Genomic DNA, 23,153 nt, shown 5'->3' with positions numbered 1-23,153 from the left:
AAAGTGCTATATAAATGTAAGGAATTATTAATTATTATCATTATCTATTGCATTTTTTTTTCCTTTGCCTTTGTCCTCTTTTTGGATTTAGTTAGATAATATAGGCATCAAACACATCTTTCTTTTTATCTATTCAGATAGCGACTAAATATGACTAAATACACATATATAAATAAATAAATAAATAAATAGACTGCATTACATGTACTATTTTCGTGAACTGCACTTTCTCTCTGCTGCCCCCTATTTTACTGTCCGGTATCTCTCTGTCTCTCGTTCATTTTCTCCCTTTCTGTGTGTCTCATTTGTTCCGCATTTAACCACAGTCACCGGTTGCTGTCCCAGAGCACTGCAGATGTCTGAGTCAGCAGCTGCTGCAGTAATGCCAACAGACAAATACACACACAAAAGCGACTGTGTTTAACTAACATACGTCCTCTATCACACTCTTGAGTGCTCCATATGGTGAGCATTAATGCCGTTTCCTCCTGGGATGATCCTGATGTCTTGATGCATGCGCTTCAATCCTGTAATCGCCCATATTCACACATCAGTCGATTCTCACATGCTGCGTGTCACATTGACGGTTGAGTCAAATAGTGATTTGCATGAGTTTCAGGGTGTTTTTCTCTCTATGTCTCCATTAGCAGTTGGCTGTGCTGCAGCAGGGCTTCTCTCATTGCTGATGCAGCATTTCTAGGCACATTCATATTCTAATTTCACTGCTGTGCTTTAAGAGTTCCCTTCAAAACTTCATGAAGGTCGTTGCGCTTAGTTAAGCCTGAACCGGAGATATGATATAGTTTCTGTGGTGCTACACATAATTATAAACTAATATATCTGTTTTACACTGGATTAGTTGGAGTTTTTCACAGTTGATTCTATAGTAAAGTGTATACGTTTATAAATTGGTTCACATAAAGCTGAATAAATCATTGATGTATATTTGTTAAGATAGGATAATATTTGGCCTAGAAAACAACTATACTTAAGTATAAAAAAATCTAAATACTGATAAAATTGCCTTTAGATTTGCCCAAATTAAATTATTAGCAATGCATATTACTAATAAAAATGAAGTTATTATATAATTTAAAAAGATTATAACTTTGCTAAATATACTCATGAACATAATCTTTACTTATATTATATTGATGTTCTACACTGAGAAAAATTGTTAATTGGATTTACTATGTTTACTATGTTTTAAAGTAACTGGTTGCAAACCAATTTGTAAATTTTATTTATTTATTTTTTTTTTTAAAAACAAATTATATTTAGGCCCAATCCCAATTTTGTTTTTGTACCCCTACCCCTTCCCCTTGGCCCTTAAACAATGTGTGAAGAGGAAGGGCTTCAAATTTTACCCCTAAGAAATGGGACACCTCTACAGCTGCACACATTATTATATGTCATTGCGATCTCTTACTTAATATAAGATTGACGATGACGTCTGCTGTAGTTATTTCAGTTGCGTTTTTTTTGGCATTTATCTTCAGGAAATCACTGAAGGCATATATTATGTTATCATAAAGATATAATGGGGCAATAAGCTTGTAACTGTACTGTGTATTTATACCATGGACATCTAAGCAAACGAAAACAATGTTAACATTATACCTGACACTGTAAAAAGGTCATTTCCAGCCACTAGACTTTTCTGACAGGGGAATCAAGTGTCAGATGTGAAAGTATGTTGTGGGACTGCTATACAATAGTTATTATTATGGATTAAGAATAGCTAAATGTATCTGTTATTGTTTATCTGGCTTACCCCTTAGCCCTATGCCTTTAAGCTAAAGAGAATTGGGACACAGCTACCCCTCCTTTCGCACATTCATTTGAAGATGTAGAGGTGTCCCAGTTCTCTAAAGTAAGGAGAAGGGGTTAAGTCTGATTTATACTTTTGTCTGGCACCGTGTCGCGGACTTCCATTGACTGCGTGCGCATCTTGCAAAACGGACGAGGCTTTTATACTTGCTGCGTTTGCCGTTGTGATATTGACCATAAAATCAGATGGATAAACAGAGAAGTAGCTGTACACTGTTTTTTTATTATGACAAGAATACAAGAAAAAAAAGTACTCTTAATGAAAAATTCAGACTTTTTTTATTTAGCCCACTCAATATTCACACATTACTGTCTGGCTAGTTTCTGTTCTCTTCTTATGCTAAAAAGGCAATAATGTTTCAACATTCCTGACCATTATCACAAATAAAGCCTATATAAACAGGGCATTAACATATTGTAAACCGATAGGTTCAAATATTTCTTTCCAGTTATCAAAGAAATAATATGTGACTTCATTTCACAAACATTCACCAACCGCCTGGGTCTCCACTTTTGCCATGGCCTCTCTTTTTGGTTTTAACAAACTTATCACTCAAGTTTTTTAAACTTTTACAAAAACTTTCCTCTTTTCCAGCGGTTGCAATTTCTAGCCAAGATTTATTGCCCATCAGGTTCTTTCTATGATCTTGTGTGGACGAATCATAATGATGTCTGTACAGGCATACCTGTTTTAGACAAAACTTTTTCAAAGGGATTCATATTCAACGCTGCGCTGTGTAAACTGTTCGCTCGAGTGCAAAAAAATTGTGCACTCCGCCAGCCGAAATTATGTCTCGCACAACCAAAGTGAACATCTGCAAACACAGTGATGACATCACATTCGACGCACGCACTCAAGCAAACTAGCGGACGCGTCGAGTATAAACCAGACTAAAGAGGTAGAATTAGGATTGGGCCTTAGTAATTTCAACTTAATTTGTTTGTTAAATTCAACCCATATGAATTATTTGTAACTAGTTACCTTAAAAATATTTAGTAAATCCAACGAATAATAATTATTTTAGTTTAATATTATTATGATTTTTGGAATAAAAATATAGATATTTTTGGTGAAGAAATTTTATATATAAATTATAATATTTTATTTCCTGAAGAAGGACTTCTTTCTCAAGAATACGAACACAAGTTTCTAATTTTTCTTTTTTTTTTTAAATGTAAACACAAATTAATCATTTTCATACCATTTTTTGTTGAAGCACTAGCATTCGGAAGCCATCAAAATGTCATCAGAGCCTCAGCTTATACACAGCACTCATTATGTGAACATTACTATGCAAACTAGCTCACAGAATGGGGTTAGTAAAAATAGCTTCAGATGAGTTCTTGTCTTTAGATCCACACAATGCAGAATGTGCCTACATTATAGGACACGCATTGAATGAAGTCATTCCTTTGTGTGCCAACATGCATTTCTCTAAGATGTGAATAACATTTCTTCCTGATTTAGGGTGCCATTTGGTTTTTATTTAAAGTTTGAGGTTTGTAAAATAAGGGTTTTTTTTTTTCTTGGATTTGTACTGATTTGTATGAATGTTTGTGTTCTGCTTGCCATTGGCTCGGCCAGGGTTCTTAAAGTCGACATGAAATCAAGTTTATCAATGAATATCAATATTTTTAGGATGCTGTTTCATGTATAAGATGCTATAATGTGAAAAATATTTTTTTTTAAATTGTTGCAAATTTCATTCATTTTCTTTTCAGCTTAGTCCCTTTATTAATCTGAGGTAGCCACAGCAGAATTAACCACCAACTTATGCAGGATATGTTTTATGCAACGCATGCCTTTCCAGCTGCAACCACTGGGAACTTCCATACACACTCATTTACACACATACGGCCAATTTAGCTTAACCAATTCACCTATACCACACGTCTTCGGACTTGAGTGGGAAACGCCGGAAACACCAACTGACTCAGCCGGGGCTCGAATCAGCAACCTTCTTGCTGTGAGGCGATTGTGCTACCCACTGCACCACAATGCTGCCCCTGTTGGACATTTATTAAAAATAAAAAAAACCTGAAAAATCACAATCTCTTTTTCACATTGTTATTATGGGGTATTGTGTGTAGAATTTTGAGGAAATTAATTAATTTAATCCTTTTTGGAATAAGCCTGTAACATAAAAAATGTGGAAAAAGTGAAGCGCTATGAATACTATAACCTGTACATTTGTACTTGTATAGAATGAAACAAACAGGTGACACTGCATATTCGCTCTGCCTTTTTTTTTTTTTTTTTTTTTTTTGTGCATGATCTGTTTAAATCTGTCAAAATTAGATTAAACTGTGTTTCTGACCTCAGGTGAGAGCTGTAAGTCCAATTTGTGATGTATTTCTTGTGAATGTTTATTGAGGCTGAGGATTCAGGAAATAGAGTCATTAAATTATTTTTGCAATTTGCAACCATAGTCAGTTAACAATGCTGTTGGGAAATGCACCTCATAACAAGCGTGTGTTTAAAACTGGATTTTCACCAGGGAGGTTTGAATAAATGTGTTAGTGACTGGGAAATTTGTTTTATTACAGAATATTTTTTAAAGTAGAGCTATTATAAAAAAGTTTGTGAGGAATTTTACAAGTTTGGGTCATTCGTGGGAACACATTCATATTTAATGTTCAGTCCCCTCAGGGAAGAGAACAAATGTGGAGTGTGAGGTTTAGAGGTGGAATTTAAGTAAACCTTAAAATAGCTGGTGCTCAGGAAAAAAGAGCACGTCCCGAGAGATTCTGCACTCCGGCACAGAGAGAGAACATTCATGACTCACTTCCACTGCTCTGTCATTTCCTCATTGCTTTGTTATTAATTTGCTTAATAAGGGTTGCAGGAAACAAAAGTTCAGACTGATTTTTGACTCTCTGTCTCTCTTAGATGGTAAAGTGTATGCGTTGGGTGGAATGGGAGCCGACACGACCCCTCAGGCCACGGTGAGACTGTATGAGGCGACGAAGGACCAGTGGCTGCCCCTCACCTCTATGCCCACCCCTCGATATGGAGCGTTCTCCTTCCTGCGCGGAAACAAGATCTACGTCCTGGGTATGACCTCCTAAAATGATCTCAGATATCTGATTAATTCTGTTGCTAGCCAGACAAACAGTCTTAGTTTCCTAGGAGTAAAAAAGACGTGACCGAAAACTAAATTTAAAAAAGGTCAGAGAGGCTGGAGTGTCCAGTGCCAAAACATTTGTTTAGTGTTAAAGGGTATCCCAGTTTTGACTAAAAAACTTTCTTTGCAGCTGCTGAACTAGAACTTCGTCATCTTAAAAGAACAGGAAAAAACATAAAGCACTTTTTTAAGAAATATGACGGTGGTTAAATAATGAGAAACATAGTATTAATTTAAATGGCTAAACAAAGAATTGTAAAAAAAATAAAATAACCACCTATCACAGACCTGTTTTATATTTCGTACAGTTGACTGGTGATGATCATGCCACAGGCCAACTCTGTTATATGCCCCTAAAAGAGCCTCTATTTTGCATAATAAAAGGTTATATTTTGGTTTTGGGGGTCTCCAACAACAGGCTGATATGCATGTAGGGTCAAAAACACTTTCATTGTCTTATAATATGCATTTATTTTTGCCTAATTATCCCAACAACTCCCATATGATTTGTTTAGCAATTCTTTTGTTCCAAAACCCCTCATTTGCATGAGGCGAATTCTGTGCTTATTGGTCCGATGACCTAGTCTGTTGTGATTGGTCGATTGAGTTTCAGTATTAATGCACACAGTGGCAAAAGTTGAACTATTTTGAAAATTGACCGTGTGTAGGAACAGCTGATGGTGGCCATAGCAAAGACAAACGGCAGAGGATCATGAGTTCAGAAACGCATTAAAATCGGTAAAGGAAGAAGCACGCATCGCATTTTCAAAGTGAATTTGGACGCAATATGTGAATAGCTATACAGTATGATCTATAATAGATAAGTGATTACCAGCCGCGCGGATCGATTACAAGTTACAACACACTATTAAATACATATTTTGCAAACTGGACAAAATGAGGCAACTATTTTAATTACAATTACGTGTTATGATCCGGAAGAAGAAGAAACTGGTCCATATGAACTGTAACAGTTACTATAAATAATAGTCTCTGCTGCTCCTTTCTTTAATAGCAAACAGCCGATAAATTCTGCGTTGCAGCGTAAGTTATTGTTTAAAAAGTCTGAAAAATGACAGGAACAAACACAGCACTAGGTTTTCTATTCTGTGGCATTGTTGTGAAAATGAACTTTAACCCTTTATTCCCCGCAGCCGACTCTCCATCTGTCAGTGATCATCATCTTCTTGTCATGATCAGTCCCGTGATCCTTTGTGCTTGCTAGTGTTTATAGGGAAAGGCGAGTTCACATTTTAACTAGAACTGGCACTTCATATTTGGTGATGTACAGTATCGACGTGGATGCGTTCAAGTAAAAGATCTGAACCCAGTATAATTCATTTATTCGACTCAGAGTCGATTATTTCGCTAAAGAATCAATAGTTTTAAACACAGTGCACTTTCAGATTTAAGCCTCAGCTAAATATTTCACTTCACTTAGGTCATTTTCCAAAACCCATAATAGGGGCTCTTTGAATGTGACCCTGGAGCACTAAACCAGTCTTATGTTGCACAAGTATATTTTTGCCATAAATACATTGTCTGAATGAAAGTTAATGATTTTTCTTTTACGACAAAAAATCATTAGCATATTAAGTAAAGATCATGGTCAACAAAGATATGTCAATTTGAAAAGCCAAAAACAAAAGTTCTGAATAGTAAATTATGAATTACTAAGAACCTAATTTGGTGAAGAACTTAATTAACTTTAATAGTGGTTTTATCAGTTTTTAGATTGTTTTGAACTCCCAGATTCCAGATATTCAAATCAAATTATATCTCTGTCAAGTATTATCAGATACGAACAAATCATCACGCATCAATGGGAAGCTTATTTATTTATAATCAGATTAAAATCATAATCATCTAACCACCATCATATTGCTTAAAAAGTGCGTTATGTTTTTTCCTGTTCTTAAAAAACTTTAAAGCTCAAGTTCAGTAGCTGTAAAAAAAAATATTAACATTAAACAAATGTTTTAGCACTGTTTAGCCTATCTTTTTTAAATTTAGTATTCGGTCATGTCTCTTTATTCCTACAAAAAGTCATGACATTTACTGTATGATTTGTTTTGTGGTCCAGGGTCACAACTGAAAGCTATTGGGTTTTTAGCCTCATATCTGTATCAAATAATATAAAGTTACAGTAGATGGCTCCTAACAATCAGGAAGATGGAGGCAGAGAATAGACTAACTTTCAAAAACTTTAATAAATGAGCACAAAACAAACACACAGGTGACACTAATTAACACTTGCACCACCAGCCTCGCCACACACAAAGGCTGTTTTTAGCCCAAATAGTATGAGTGCAAATGTGATATTGATTTTTATACAACAGAAACATAAATATTAAAAAATGTTGTTAACCAAACTGTTCTGGCTACCATCGACTTCGATTATGTGAACAAGAAAAATACAGAGACGTTTTTCAACTGTGATGATCTATTATGTTTGGCCATTGTAATGCTGTTGAAACTCTGATTGAGTGTTTAAACACTTATTGCAAACATAATTGAATTCAGCTTTTTCTCTCTTATGTAAAGCCATGGATAAACATGGATGATTGAAAATGCTAAATGATATTTGTTTCAGTGTCTCGTCACCATTATTAATGTTTGCTTATCACAGAAATTAGGAAAGAGAGCATTAAAGAAACACAAACTTGGGATATTGTGTGCTTCATTACAGTACAAACCATTTTGCAGCTTAATCTTTTTGTGGCGGATTCATGATTAGAAATTTCTTCAAAGGAAATCGTTTGCATCATTATAAATGTCTTTGTCTTTCCTGTCAATTTTAGATCACTTTAATACACCCTTGCCAGTTTTTCAAACAAGTAAGATGTAAAATGATTTTGTTAGGTATTGTTGAAAAGGAATGGAAATGTGGGCTTTCTCCCTAGTGGTTCTTAGCAGACGGTGTACTGGACTAGCCAGTAATTGTAATGCATCTTATTTTGTGTGTCAGACTGTGTCACAATATCCTCCAGCAACAGCAGATGTGGTAAAAAAAAACACCTGGTAATTGTTCGTGTCATGCCAGGGCTGATAAGAACTGTGGAGTGCAGTCATTCCTCAGTGGGGGAAGTGGAATCTGCTCTGCAATATGCTGCAGGGATCTGACGCTTTACAGCAGAGCTCTTCGCTCCTTACTTCCGTCTTAGAAATCACAAAGGAACATTAAATGAAAACCTGTATCTCAGCTTACCATTATACACTCAGTTTGTCCTCTAAAAGAACTTCAGCCCTTGGCTGTATTGGGCTTAGTGAGAGACACAAATGCAACCAAATGCTAGCTGTATGCACTTGTTTTGTTTTGTGTGTGAGGAGGCTAATAATTCTGTTTTAAATTCTTGTTAGTTTTAAATCTTTATTTAGTTTTTCCCTTAAAAAGATGTCAAAATCAGCATTGTAACATGTTAAATATGTGTTGCTCCAAGCATTTTAATTGGTTTGTTTCTATATGTTTTCAGTGTTGCATTTTAAAGTATGAACTAGCATTTGCTTTGTCTTTAACCATTAAAATTGTGTCTGCATGTTTTCTACACTGCATGATTTGGTGTATATTTTTCCCTCTTCCAAAAATTCCTAAACAAATAATTCATGGAATATGCTTGTCAAAGAAAAGTGTATTCTATGGGCCATATATACTTGCAAAATAAAAGAAAGTTTTGCAAACAAAAAATAAAGTATTAAGCTAAAAATAGCTCAATGCCGGCAGCTAGCTCTCTGTAGCTCTCACATGGTCGCCCACTGAAGGTAAGCAGGGCTCCACCCGGTCAGTACCTGGATGGGAGACTACATTGAAGTACTAGGTTGCTGCTGAAAGTGGTATTTGATGAGTATTAGGGGTATTTATACGTGTGTGCGTGTGTGTTTGTGTGTTTGTTTGTGTGTTTGATGGTTGGTCAGAGTGTTATTGTGCCCATGGGTTTGATGAGCTTGTGGAGTTGTTGTCAGTATGGGGTTTTGTTTTTGGCAGACTTGTCCTCTTTCTAACCTCACTGCACTGTGCGAGACATTCTGTCCAGGTCAGACACAAAGATCAGCTGCCCTCTCACTCTTTCACAAGTCATTATAACTCTCTCACACACACATATACTCACACTAATGAGGACATGCCAAAGACTTCTGTTTTATAAAAAGTGTAGGCTGGACATGCCAAGAGCTACGGGCATATGATTGATCAGTCTGGTGATGCAGACGTGCCCTCATTACTGTTACACACCTGGGCTCACATTCCCTCTTCGTGAGTGCAACTTCTGCTTCAAACTTTTGTTTAGTCTGGTTTGGTTTAATTTTAGAGGCTGAATAGAAATGCAGTGGCTTTAATAGAGACATTGTGATATGCTGCTTAAGATATTGCATATTTAAGAAGCATATATATAGTAACTTCATTGTCATTTGTTTCAATTTAAGTCATAAACGCCACAAATGTCTTGTAATAACCACCAGGGTTTTTTCCAATTATTATTAAAATTAGTTTTCTTTTTTTCTTTCTATTTCATGAGTGCCATACAAAGAGAAAAGGTGTGTTTATATTTAGTGTTACATTCTGTTATGATCACCAGCGATCTATTGTTTGAGATCTCGTGTTTTGACCCAATATTTTGTTTACCATTTATGTTGTTTTGCCACCTACATTGACTTCTTTCCCTGTGACCATGACTATTCTTTTTGATTGTCCTCATGCTACCGGTTGCCCCTGTTTTGAACTTTGCCTGCCTGACTCATCTCTAAATAAACTGCAGTTGGCCCTCATCTTTGTTGTCATCTGACTCCATTCAATAACAAATGAATTAGGCAAATCATTGGACACCAGTGGTTTGTTCTGTAGCTATCAGAACAAATAATTTTGGTCACACTTTACATAAGGTATAACTCTTGCTATTATTAAGCCATAAATTATGACTTTTGCCTCAATAAACTCCTAATTTGCTGATTATTATTATGATTAAGGTAGTAGTTTAGGTTTGGTAGGATTGCAACCCAGGTTCATTCTCAAAACGTTCCACTATATGCATTTCTTGAGAGTGCCAAATACGTCCCAGGAGCTACTTTTTTTGTAGTTTTTGTTTTCGCTGTGTATGCTTTTTGAAATCCCAAATTTCTATCTTGAGTGCTATTTGCTCCTGCTCTTCTCGCTTAAATCCACTAGAGGCCGCTTTCGACTGACCGACTGACTGACTGACTGACTAACTGACCGACCGACCGACCGACCCATTGACCGATCGACCAACCCACCCTCCTCCTTCCGTAAACCCAACCAATAGTGTTTTCGAAAGTACCAATTGACACAGCCACCCACTTCTCTAAACCTAACCGACAGATTTAAAAAGCAATCCAGAAAAAAATAAAGCCTTCGCTTCATTTTTACAACATTTTCAAATTTTACCACATTCTTACCCCATTATTGACTTGTTTATTTTATTTTTGGCTTCTGTTGTTGTCTTACTTGCTTTCTGGAACCGTTCTTTGCCAGACTCAAGCCCCATCGACATGGTCAACTCTTCCCTGCGTCTCAAGTCTGCCGGCGTACACGGCGAGCTAACTGGACAAACTGGTAACAGTATGAAAGTCCTCCACATGGAGGTTAGCGGTCAGCTGGTAAGCGGGAAAAGGATCGCTGTCATACCTCTTCTTAGCATTCGTTTTAAAGGGCACCTATGGTGAAAAATCTACTTATCAAGCTATTTGGACAAACATATGTGTATGTATAGTGTATAGACAATCATATTGGGGTGATACAAACACACCCAGCCCTTTTTTTTTTCAATTTAACAACATAAAAACAGTGGACCAAATAGAGTGGTTTTCAGACCGACTGCAACTTTACTTGCGGTCCCTCCGCCCACCGAATTGATTGACAGCTGCGCGCATTAACATGTTCCGGTAGTCACGTGTACATGTCAACAAGACCAGGCAAACATACGCAAAGCAACCGGTAATAAAAGGTTTGTTCTGTTCGCTAGGATCAGCAATCATTATCAAATTTGATTAAGTTTCACATGTTTAAAGTGTTTTAAAACAGTGCACGTGTGTAATTAATTACAGCAATTTACTTCAGCTTTACTTCATCAGCACAGCCGCGTGTCAGAACAATTATAAAAGAAGACACTTCAATCCCGGTTTGTGGACGTTAAATCAGGTTTATTTTGTACATTAGCATAACAGACATCCACACAGTACTGGAGGTTAGCCTGTATCCTGTCACATTTGAGTGCAAAAACAGTGCTAAGCTAAGCGCGCTCTGTCTGTCTGCCTGCCTGTGTGTGTGTGTGTTCACAATACTGATTAGTAAAGGTTAGTTCTTACTGTAGTATTTCTCACAAACGCTATGTGAGACCTTCTTCCTTTAAGTCTGTCTGTTGTCTGACGCAGCCGAGGGAGGAGATTAGATCACACGGGAAGGCACGTAGAAACAGTAGGCGGGAAAGACTCGTCTTAAAGGCGCAGGACGACAAAACCACCCCCTGCTGGAAATCAGTATAAAACAGCATCTTGTAAAAGGTATAATAAAAAATCTGATGGGTGTTTTGAGCTGAAACTTTATATACACATTCTAGAAATGCAAAAGACTTATATTAAATCTGAAAAAAGGGGTAACCTAGGTGCCCTTTAAACATAAAATGCAGCCATTTGCAGCTCTGGCTACATAATTCGCATCTCCAGAAATATAGGATATATAGGGCCACATTTTCATAATGAGCCTATAATGCAATATTAGGTGTAAAATAAGATCATGCAGAACATGTACTTTATATTTTCTAACAGCCAATATCTTAATTATAGGCAGTTAATAAGCAACTATTAAAAGTGAAAATTGGTGCTTAAACCACAATGTAATTTCTTAAGGGTATAATGATATTTTCTTTCTCAGTTAAACATCACTTGGGAAATTTTTGAAAAAGAATAAAAATTTCACAGGAGGGGTAATAATTTTGCCTTCAACTGTATTTTTTCAATTATCTCTAAACTTATTTTATTTCCTCATTTTGAACAGATTGTTTTTATTGTAATCGGATCAATTCAATACCTTTCCAGCCCCTTGAAAACACAATTTTTCATAATATTATTTGAAACTGGGATATTTTGCATGAAGTGAGCAGAATAAGGATGTTTTTTTCCTTCCTCTTCTTTTATTTCTCCACTGTGACACAGTTTTGTCTCAATGGTTAGACTTAAACTCAGTGATTTGACATCACAGGGAATAATTCATATGGAGTCCTCTGCGTTTGCTTGTAGTCCTCCTTTAGGTCTTCATCTTTCTTTTTTCCATCTATTTTTTTTCCTCTCTCTCACTCACTTGTGTTCAAAGGGCAACTCTCCTTTGTATTACTGGTCATGCATTAGTTTGACATTTAACCCTTTCATGTGTGTAATGATCGTATTTTTCGGGCTCCGCCATTGTTGCTAGAAGGTGCTATCGGAAGTTAATGAGAAGTATTTATATTATTTATTAAATTACGCATTAATTGTATTTTATTAGCATCTATCCCTACCTCAACCCTAAAACCAACCTCACTGTAATGTTAAAATATTATTTGTTATTTGGTCAGAATAAATGTTGCTATACTGACATGAATTTCCTCAGCTTTATCCCATCTAGACCTCCCCATCTACTGCACCGTGGTAAAGTCTAGATGGGATACAGCTGAAGGTACTTCTCGTTAATGTGATGTTTATTCATAATTTTTGTCTGAAATACATGAAGGTAAGCTACTGTTTATCTGGGAGAGGAATAGAGAAAATATTCTAGTAACATAAACAGTCTGTATCTCTTGTGAACAAAGCACATTGTCCAGTTATATTTAAAATTGATTATTATTGCCATCTCCATAGACATCCACGTGTATTTTACAAACCTTAAATGGCATGTTTTGTTTATTGTTATGTTTATTTGACTGTCTGAAACCTTAAATTAATGGTATTTGTATAAAAGCACAAATAAATTGTGATTTTTGACAAGCACTGCACACTTCTTTCTGTGCCTCAGCGTGCACAGTCAAATTTGAATTTAAAAGGCTGGTCCACTATGATATCACATTTTAAACTTTAGTTGATGTGTAATGTAGCTGTGTGAACATAACCAACATCTCTGAATGTAAAAAGTTCTAAGTTCAATGCAAAGGGAGACCTTGGTTTTTACAGAGTTAGCTTAGCAAAGCCTACAATGAACAAATTTTGGGGACTACAAAAAATACTTCCACCCCGTGTAAAATCAAAAAGGTTCGTTACTGCACACCCCACACTGCACAGGTAAAGGCCGTTGCCAGAGGCACAGTAACGTTATAGCAGAGATGAAGCTAAAAACGCGTCTAAACACTGCTGTTTCCACAGAGCTTCATCTGTTTCTGTATTTGGACTTCCAAAGGACACGACACAAAGACAGAAGTGCTTACAGTTCAATATTAATTATGTTCCAGAGAATTATAAATTACATAGCAAGCATGATTTGACAAAACACAGCTCCAGAATCTCTCCCAGTTCAGTGCTGGATTTGGCTAAAATCTCCTTAAAGAAGAAGCTGTGTACTACAACCAGTAAGGGTTTTTATTTGTTAAAATCGATCATGACATGTACAGTGTCTAGCGTTAGCGGTAAGCTGTAGCATCGATGTAAATAATGCGAAATGCTGCTTTTCGGGCAAACGATTTAGCTACAAATTCATATTTATCAGTCAAACTGCCGTAAACACACACACACACACACACACACACACACTCCACCAGCACGTTCGTGTCTCTTATGTGTGGGCGCACGCGACTGCATTGATTGTCTTCAGGCAGTTTTTCCATGCGTTTCACATCTCAGATAATGAAGTTGCAAAAGATAAGTGGATGATTCATATTACTTACACCTGCATATTCCGGATATATATGAAAGACGTTGTGTAACGCATAATAACTTAGAAACTTAGAACATAGAAAACAACTCAATCCGAGCATCAGAGAAAAAGAAAAAGAAAGTCCTGCGCACATGCGCTTGTTACAGACGCAGACAACATTCACACCACACACACACATAGACGCACATACAACAGCAAACACTCTTAAAGGAGCCGCACCCCATTTTCACTTGTTACAGACACTTGTCAGATTTTATTTTAGAGCAGGCAGAAGGTTGACTGATTGTTTACACAGCAAAAAGCGAGTGCTTTTACAGGCGTGGCATGGAGCCGATCCGCGAATAGCAGCACATTATGACAATGACCAATCAGAGTCACTTAAGGGCGGGACTTTCAGAGGAACTAGGAAATATATCAGTCGTTTTCATGTTAGCTGAGTAGCTGTGTATAATCAAAGTGAGATATATGAAAAAACCACGTGATTTACTTTAAGTGAAACATGATCACACATTGCTTTGCATCTTATAAACACAACCAAGCCTTAAAATTACATTCTGGACCACCTCTTTAACATTCTACCAGCCAAGGCTGATCACACCGGTGTGATCGTATGCATGAAAGAGTTAAAAAAAGTTTTGCAGAAGATCTTCAACATGGCAGCACCAGTAAAGTTTTGAAACGTAATTATGTTATTTGTTGGTCTGCTGGACCACAAATAGAGCAACAGCAAAATCACATTAAGGCCAAGAATGAGGAATGAGCCTGTATCACAGAATGCTCATTTACTTTTGATTTACTTTGGGATGCGCCCCGCAAGGTCTGTCACAGAATGCAGACACTCGATCACATGTCACCCAGATGCACCAAAATAAGATCCCTACTGTGTTTGCTAATAGTATTAAATCTGGTTTGGGCAGGAGTGCAGCTAACCCCATTCTGATGCAAACTAAAACATTCTTGGAGAAATATAGAAGCATGTGTGAAGGTGTTTTCAACTGGTCTTGTTTTCATTTAGCTGAATGAAATACATGTCTTCGGGTCTTGTTTACACCTGCTTAAAAATATATTTAGATTGAATGGATCACAAGTAAGGGAGGCACATTCCGTTTTATTTGGCTTCTTTAGTGCTTTTTTGATACATTTTGGATTTGTGATTTCTTTAAGTTGAGGGTTTATAAACGGGTTTATATTTTGGCTTTTTCTGATCTTTTGCTGTAGTATTGAGGAATAATTTTGTAAAATGTAGATATAAGCAAGCAAACCAAGCAGCAAAACTGAACCATTGGCCTAGAGTTTGTGTTAGAATTAGGTCTGGTAAGAGAACATTGTGCTGCTTAAGTTTTTTCACCTTTAAACCCAACTTAAGTTGAACCCTTTTACGGATAAGTTTTTAAATACTCCTGCAAATCCTCATGTGTGATTTTTTATTTTATTTTTTAAATTAGAACATAATTTACATTATCATCAAGTTAAATTTGACAGCCCCTTTAACTTAAAAATATATAGTTTTTTTTTTCTTTTTCTGACAAAATTGACAAACATTCTAATTATATTGTTAAATATCTCACTTTCCACTTCTCAAATAAGTGCAAGAACATGTATTTCAGTGAAACAGCTAATTAATAATCAATATTATTTGATCTGTGATGAGTGACCTGTGAAACCATGTAAGAGATTAGAACCACCGGATTTACAACATGCAAATTCATCAACTTCTAAAATACATGAAAGTAAGCATCTTCATCTGGTTTATGAAAAGAGTAACTGTACTAGTTACCTACAGTAAACAGTGTGAATCTCATGTTAATTAAGCTCATGTTCAGATTGTGTATAAAATGATAATTAGTGTTGTCTTCAAAGGCATCAGTGAGTGTTTTGTTTTGCTAGTATTTCTGAATATTTCTGCATATTTCAAAGTCTGAAACCTAAAATAATAGTTATTTGTTTGAAAATACTGATAAAATAAAAGGAGAGCTGATTTAAATTTAACAGCTGATTATATGGAACACTGAATGTTGTAAAGATGTCAAGTTTAATTTGTTCAGTAGGATAGTTGGTGATGGTTAGATCAACACAAACGCATTTTAATACCATGTTGTATACAGGGACCAGACCTAGAGGCATTCGATTTGTTGACTGGCAACATTCTACTTCTATCTTCCATGTTTTAATGCACTAATGTTGAAAGAAATTCCACATAGATTTAAACATAGTAAAATATGTGTCCATTTTTTTACTTCATGCAGCTGACAGGGGATCCACTGCATAAACATGCCAGAGTAGTTGCTGGTTCATTTCATTTCATTACTTTAAAAATAGAAAAATATATGTATGAAGGGACCGGAATTGTTTTTAGCTGTAAGCATTAGCGAATTAGCCAGTTTAGCAAGCAAATTTTCTGTGTCACCACAAAGAGACAGTTACTTTACATTATTGATAAAAAGTTTCAAAGTAAAATTTTATTTGTCACAATAAAATTGCGGCGACGCAGTGGTGCAGTAGGTAGTGCTGTCGCCTTACAGCAAGAAGGTCGCGGGTTGCTGGTTCGAGCCTCAATGTTTCTGTGTGGTGTTTGCATTTTCTTTCTGCGTTCGAAGTTCAGAGACATGTGGTACAAGTGAATTGGGTAGGCTTAATTGTCCATAGTAAATAAGTGTGTTTTGATGGATGTTTTCCAGAGATAGGTTACGGCTGGAAGGGCATCCGTTGCGTAAAAATGTGCTGAATAAGTTGGTGGTTCATTCCACTGTAGCGAGCCCGGATTAATAAAGGGACTAAGCTGAAAAAAAAAATGAATGAATGAATGAATGAATGAATAAAAGTGCGAAATGTGATAAAAGGCTTCTGTTCTTGTCATACACAGTCAGCATGACCAATTGCAAATAACCATTAAAAATAAAGAATACTGAATAAAAGGTATATAGAGAGAAAACAGGTGACTAGTGAGAAAGAAAATTACCTTAGCTTGTCTTAGTTTACAGGAGAACAAATATCACAATATATGATGATATGTATGGCTTAATGTAAATGTATATAGTTTTTCATTATTAAGTGCAGGTTGAGCAGATGCAAACTCAGTTTGGTTTCAGGGAGCAAAAGCACTTCCCTAATCACGGCAGAGAAAAAAGTCTATTGTTGGGATGGCTGAAGTCCTTCAATATCTTCCTGGCCTTGCTCCAGCACCATTTGCAGTAGAAAGTCTCAAGGTCAGGGAGTTCAGTGTGGATGCTATACACTCAGCTTATAATATCACCCAACTGTCCTGCTAGGTGCTGTTCTCAAACCAGACAGTGATGCTTCAGTCAGGATGCCCTCTGTGTTGCAGGTATAAAATGTTGTTTGCACCTGAGACAGCAGTTTAAGGCTCTTTAAGTGTCTAAGATGGTAGAGACATGGTAGAGTCACCCTGTTGTTGATGTGACAGGACCATGACAGGCCTGTGTGATGTGTACAGGTCAGTATCTGAAACTGTCCACTCTGTCCACTGGGCTCCTGTTGATAGTCAATGTCTGGTAGTTCCTCTCCTTCTACATGCTATAAGTCCAACTAACACGTTGAATTAAAAAAATACAGGATAGCTCACCAAACTCATGGTAGCAGCAGAAAAATAAATCAAGGCTCACACAGGTCACATCCCACATCTTGTGCTTTATTCTTCTGTCACAATATATTACAGAAAATAACTTAATCTGAGCATCAGAGAAAGTCCTGCTCTGTGTTACAGAAAGTTCACACATTCACACACACACACACACACACACACACACAAACACACACACACACACACACACAATGGCAAACTCTCTTAAAGGAGCCGCACCCCATTTTCACTCGTTACAGATACTTGTCAGATTTTATTTTAGTGAGCAGGCAGAAGGTTGACTGAGGTTTACACTGCAGAAAAGCGCGTGCTTGTACGGGCATGACGTGGAGCCGATCCGCGAATCGCAGCTCATTATGACAATGACCAATCAGAGTCACTTGAGTGTGGACCTTTCAGAGGAACTAGGAAATATATCAGTCGTTTTCATGTTAGCTGAGTAGCTGTGTATAATCAAAGTGAGATATATGAAAAAAACACGTGATTTCCTTCAAGTGAAACATGAGCACACATTGCTTTGCATCTTATAAACACAACCAAGCCTTAAAATTACATTCTGAACCACCCCTTTAATCGATTTAGGGCAACATGAATGAATTGTGTGGAACCCAGCATTTTTTACAGTGGATATCATTTAAGCTGACATAAATCATAAAGTTAAACTTAGTTATAATAGTTTTACATAAATATATAGTTAAGTATACATTGAAACTTGATTAACTTGCTAAAATAAGTTAAGTTCATGCAAAAACGTTAATTGCCATGAGTTCATTTTTTTTACAGTGCACATAGTCATATGTGTGTGGCTCATGAGAACAGCAGGGGGCTGAAAAAATAACCTTGCGGGGTGCCAGTTCTGAATGTGAGAAATGATGAGACATGTTTGCCAACTGTTTGTGATCTGCCTTAGAAACTTTGTAGATCCATCAAGTATTTTATTTTTATTGTATAATTACCCCTATAATGTTTTTGAATAAAAATGTATACTTTTATTCAGGGTATCACGGTGGTGCAGTCGGTAGCATGATCGCCTCACAGCAAGAAGGTCGCTGGTTCGAGCCCTGGTCAGTTGGTATTTCTGTGTGGAGTTTGCATGTTCTCCCTGTGTTTGCGTGGGTTTCCTCTGGGTGCTTTGGTTTCCCCCACAAGTGAAAAGACGTGTGCTATAGATGAATTGAAATTGTCCGTAGTGTATGTGTGTTAATGCAAGAGTCTATTGGTGATTCCCAGAGTAGGGTTACGGCTGGAAGGGCATTTGCTGCGTAAAACATATGCTGGATAAGTTGGCCGTTCATCCCGCCGTGGCAACCCCTGATTAATAAAGGGACTAAGCTGAAAAGAAAATGAATGAATGAACTTATATTCAGAAAGGACACATTTAATTGAACAAAAGTCACAGTAAATTCTTATATAATATTTAATAAGATATGTTTGCATGAAGACAGCATATTAGATAATTTTTATCATATTAGACCATATTAGATTGAAGGATTGTTTGAAGCTGAAACTGGAGTAATTATTCGAGAAATCTGAATCTCAGGAATGAATTCACAATGTTTTTTATATTATTTTAGATTCTTTTAAATGCAAATATGAAAACATTTGGAGAGATTTAAAATTAATTGAAAATGTATCGTTGGACACACTCACCTGTATTTTTAGATAGCACTGTAGCTTTATATTAGAGCGCAGGATGAGTTTTTTAAAATTATTTTTTTAAGTATTTTTTTAATTGAGTCAATTAAAGTTTAGAAGCTAGCGTTTATTTAATTCGCTCCATTAGATTTTTATGCATTTAGTTCTCTAAATTAAGATTTAATATTCACATTTATCATTGGTACATGAGTTATGAATATCTTCATGACTTTTGCAAACATTATGAATAATATACTGTAAAAACATCAACAAAGCATACATGCTGTATAAGACAAGCTTTAAATTAAACACTAAGGTGCATTATGTAACAAAGTTTCTACTCCATCACTGTCTGTCTGTTAGAGGACTGACATTAAAGACCTCTTCTATTAAATATTAAATATCTCCTTGTTTCTTTGTTGTTAAATTCAGATTTTTTAATTTTTTTTAAATTTTTTTTGGCAATGTGTATGTAATATTTTCTATTGATGGTGCCGGGTGTGTTTTTTACATTGCCAAGTGTACATGATGCACTATGCAGTGGCTGTCTGTCTTTGAGTCTGGGTTTTGTTCAGCCACACATCACTCAGCTCAATTTCTCACCCATACACACCTCTGTTAAATCTGCTGGTGTATTTGCCCTGTTCCCCTCAACTAATTTTCTACAATTTGGACCATGGAGGCTTTAATGATTGAAGGGGAAAGGCTGAAAGAGCTGAAAGAAGTTAATTAGAGGTGTCCAGCAAAGGTCAAGAGAACAGGTTCTCCTAAATAGACTGCTTTAACCTCACTTTCTTACAGAGACACGCTTCCACATCCTTAACACTTTTCACACTGTCTTTACTGCATTTCCATTTTCTGGCCACCTCTTCTCTCTTCTGCATTGTTTCTTAGACAGGTTCTTTCTCCTTTTGTTTTGTCGTGTGTGTGTGTTTTTTTTTTTTTTTTTTTTTTTTTTTTTTTTTGCCTGGATCTGTGTTCTGTCCCAGAGGGCTTTCAGTAATGCCAAAGCTGGGAGGAGATCAGTCACATTGTGAATGCATAGAGAAGGAAAGAGAACGTGTGAGAAGGAAAGAATAGGATGAGGGAGAAAAAACATTCCTGGGAACGTGACAGTGTTTGATACTTTCTGATCTCTCGCATACATTAACAGTGACACTCAAAGTATACTCTCTGAGAATACAAGATACAAAAGCTGTCACCGCTATCAAAAGGGTACCATTGTGCACCTATAAGATTATGCATCATTTGGGTTTAAGGAGTAATGGTACAGTATATTGTCTGTTTTTGCAGCAGAAGGTTTATTGGGGGATATTTTACTTGTTCATAAGACTGTCATGTAGGGCTGCACAATTATGGGAAAAATCATAATGACGATTATTTTGGTCATAATTGTAATCAGGATTATTCAAAACGATTATCAGTTGAAGTCAAAATTATTCGCCCTTCTGTGAATTTTGTTTATAAATATATAAATATTTCACAAATAATGTTGGAGGGATTTTTTACAGTATTTTCTATAATATTTTTTTTCTTCTGGAGAAAGGCTTATTTGTTTTATTTCAGCTAGAATAAAATTTTGAAACCTATTTTAATAGCTTGATATTATTAGCCCCCTTAAGCAATATATATTTTTGATTGTCTGCAGAAGAAACTAATGTTATATAATGACTTGCCTATTTACCCTAATTAAGCCTTTGAATGTCACTTTAAGCTGAATACTAGTATCTTGAAAAATATCTAGTGTACTGTCATCATAGTAAAGATAAAAGAAAACTGTGCTTTAAGCATCTTCACTGTAAAAAAAACTTTTTAGCTACAAAAGTTTTGGTAACACTTTACAATAAGGTTCATTAGTTAATGCATTTACTAACATGAACTAATCATGAACATCACATGTACAGCATTTATTAATCATAATTGAACATTTAATAATGCATTATTAACATCCAAGTCCATGCTTGTTAACAATAGTTAATGTGCCATGAGTTAACATGAACTAACAACGAACTACTGTATTTTTATTAACTAACATTTATTAACATGAACAAATACTGTAGTAAATGTATTGTTCATGGTTTTTTCATGTTAGTAAATGTGTTACTTAACATTAACTAATGAACCTTATTGTAAAGTGTGACCAAAGTTTCAATAATAAAAACAGACGGCAGCAGTAATATTTGCGTGCTGTCACTTTAAGAATAGTGCGGCTCTGATATGGTTTCTCTTTCACGTGTCCTTTGATTCTCAACTCGTTTATTTATAACAAAACTGAGGGTTAATGTGATTAATCACTAAACACGTCGCTCTGACACAAATGTGCATGTGTTTGACCATTAACATGCTCACAACAAAATGATGTTAGATGTGTGTGCTTTGCTGTCCGAGGCTAAGCGCAGCGCGCGCGCACACATGCACTCACACACTACATGGGCAAGGCTAAGCCCGGCGCGCACACACACAACAACATGTGCTCTTTCTCGCTTATAAAAATATGAATGATGCGCATCCCGTGCTGCAAAAGTTGCAGTACAGCACATGCTTTTAGTCATTTTCACGTGGAACTGAGCTTTGCAGAGCGACAAATGTGTACAACTGTAAAGGGGGCAGGATATGATGTAATAATCATTTATCTCGATAAATGGCATTTCATAATCGTTAATGGCCAAAATCAAAATCGAAACTGGATTTTCGATTAATTGCACAGCCCTACTGTCATGAAACCTTTATAATCATGACATTACACATGATTTTTTGCATGCTTATGGCAATTGTCATTAAGGGCCCTATTATACACCCGTCGCGATTTGTTGCCATTTTCAGACAAATGAACCCTTATTTTCACGTTTTGTGCCACATTATATACATTATATGTTTATATAGCAAATCCATTTGCATCCAAAATGATTATTTTCTACATAAATATAAAAACCACTACCTCCATGCCTTATTCACTTCAGGGGGCTTTTTCAGTTTATTCATGACAATTTGCATTTGTATAATGTTGTTATTATTAGTAGTATTATTATTTATTATATGCATATTTATATTTGTTTTAATAAAAATTTTTTGATTTGTCCACCTGGTTTTGCAGATGTATGCATCAACATAAAAATAGGACGTGTGTTTGGATATTTGTTTGACCACACCTCGTTATTATTGTTAATTAATATGTTTGCTGGAAATTAGAACTGAATTTATAAATAGTTTTGGAACAAATCTTTGCGCTTAACAAACAAAATGAAATATGTAGGCTAATGGATGTCTTCAGTGAAGTGCGTACAACACTGTTTCCATATACACAAAAGTAAAGGAGTAAAGTTGAGTAAGAGTAAAAAGAAAGTAAATAGGTGTTCGTTCTTTATCCTCACTGGATACAGATGATCTGTGTACTGTTTTCTTGCTAGTAAAGCATTCAGTTTTTCCTCTTACAAAGTCTGCCATGTAAATAGCAAATGCGCCATGGCGAGATGCAACTGACTCTTAAAGGGCCATGACACCCCCCACTTTCGGTTAAAGTCTACTTAAGAATTTTTTCAAAAGATGCATGATTAATGGCCGTGGAGCCCCGCGAGCATAGGGCAGGAGTGGGCGTGGCCAGCAGGGGAGAAGGGGAGCGAACATCTGTTGTTGACAGTTAGCTCACAAAATGAGACACAAACCCTGAGGAAACGCATGAGTTTATAGTTTACAACGTTAAAATGCAAAGAAATAAACAGTAATTTAATGCCCTGCTACATTTGTTATTTGTAATTTCATATATACATAACCACAATTTGTATCATTATAAAGATAAGTGCGTTCATGTAAACACTATAAATGAGGATTCTCCCTCGATCCCCGGGTCTATTATAGATCTGAATGCAGACTCAGTGCAGCAGGTCTCCTGACCTGCCTATTTTAACCATTAGCCCTGCTGGTAATATAGAGGATTTAGGCAAACACTGCAGCACGGCGATGTGTCTGAATGTGAATGAACTCCTGATAAAAGTCAACGTCCGCCATTCTCTAATTCGCGTGCTGCTCTCCCGACAAAAATGCTTGCAGCACACACACAGCTTTGCTGTATGATCGGCCCTGACAAGATCGCGGGACTAAAACATGTAACAAACCC

At 36.3% G+C, this 23,153-nt stretch overlaps 1 protein-coding gene and 1 long non-coding RNA gene across 3 annotated transcripts in view; one reads left to right on the top strand and one right to left on the bottom strand.

Annotated features, from left to right (window-relative positions):
* Positions 1-23,153, top strand: part of klhdc8b (kelch domain containing 8B) — a 213,999-nt gene that overhangs the window by 143,616 nt on the left and 47,230 nt on the right. For both annotated transcript variants that reach the window (XM_087306986.1, XM_087306987.1), the window contains one exon: positions 4,721-4,885. In XM_087306986.1, the coding sequence (XP_087163112.1) occupies positions 4,721-4,885 (165 nt within the window). The remainder of the gene's footprint in view (positions 1-4,720; positions 4,886-23,153) is intronic.
* Positions 9,940-13,908, bottom strand: LOC141380483 (uncharacterized). The gene is made up of 3 exons (XR_015523480.1): positions 11,611-13,908; positions 11,074-11,194; positions 9,940-10,825 (listed from the first exon to the last, which is right to left on the bottom strand). It is a non-coding gene; the product is annotated as an uncharacterized LOC141380483 (long non-coding RNA).

Source organism: Danio rerio, chromosome 23 (genome assembly GCF_052040795.2).
Source record: "Danio rerio strain M-AB ecotype USA chromosome 23, GRCz13ab, whole genome shotgun sequence".
In the NCBI taxonomy this organism is placed as follows: domain Eukaryota; kingdom Metazoa; phylum Chordata; class Actinopteri; order Cypriniformes; family Danionidae; genus Danio; species Danio rerio.
Note: the sequence above shows the minus strand (reverse complement) of the source record. Positions and strands in the feature narration are given on the sequence as shown.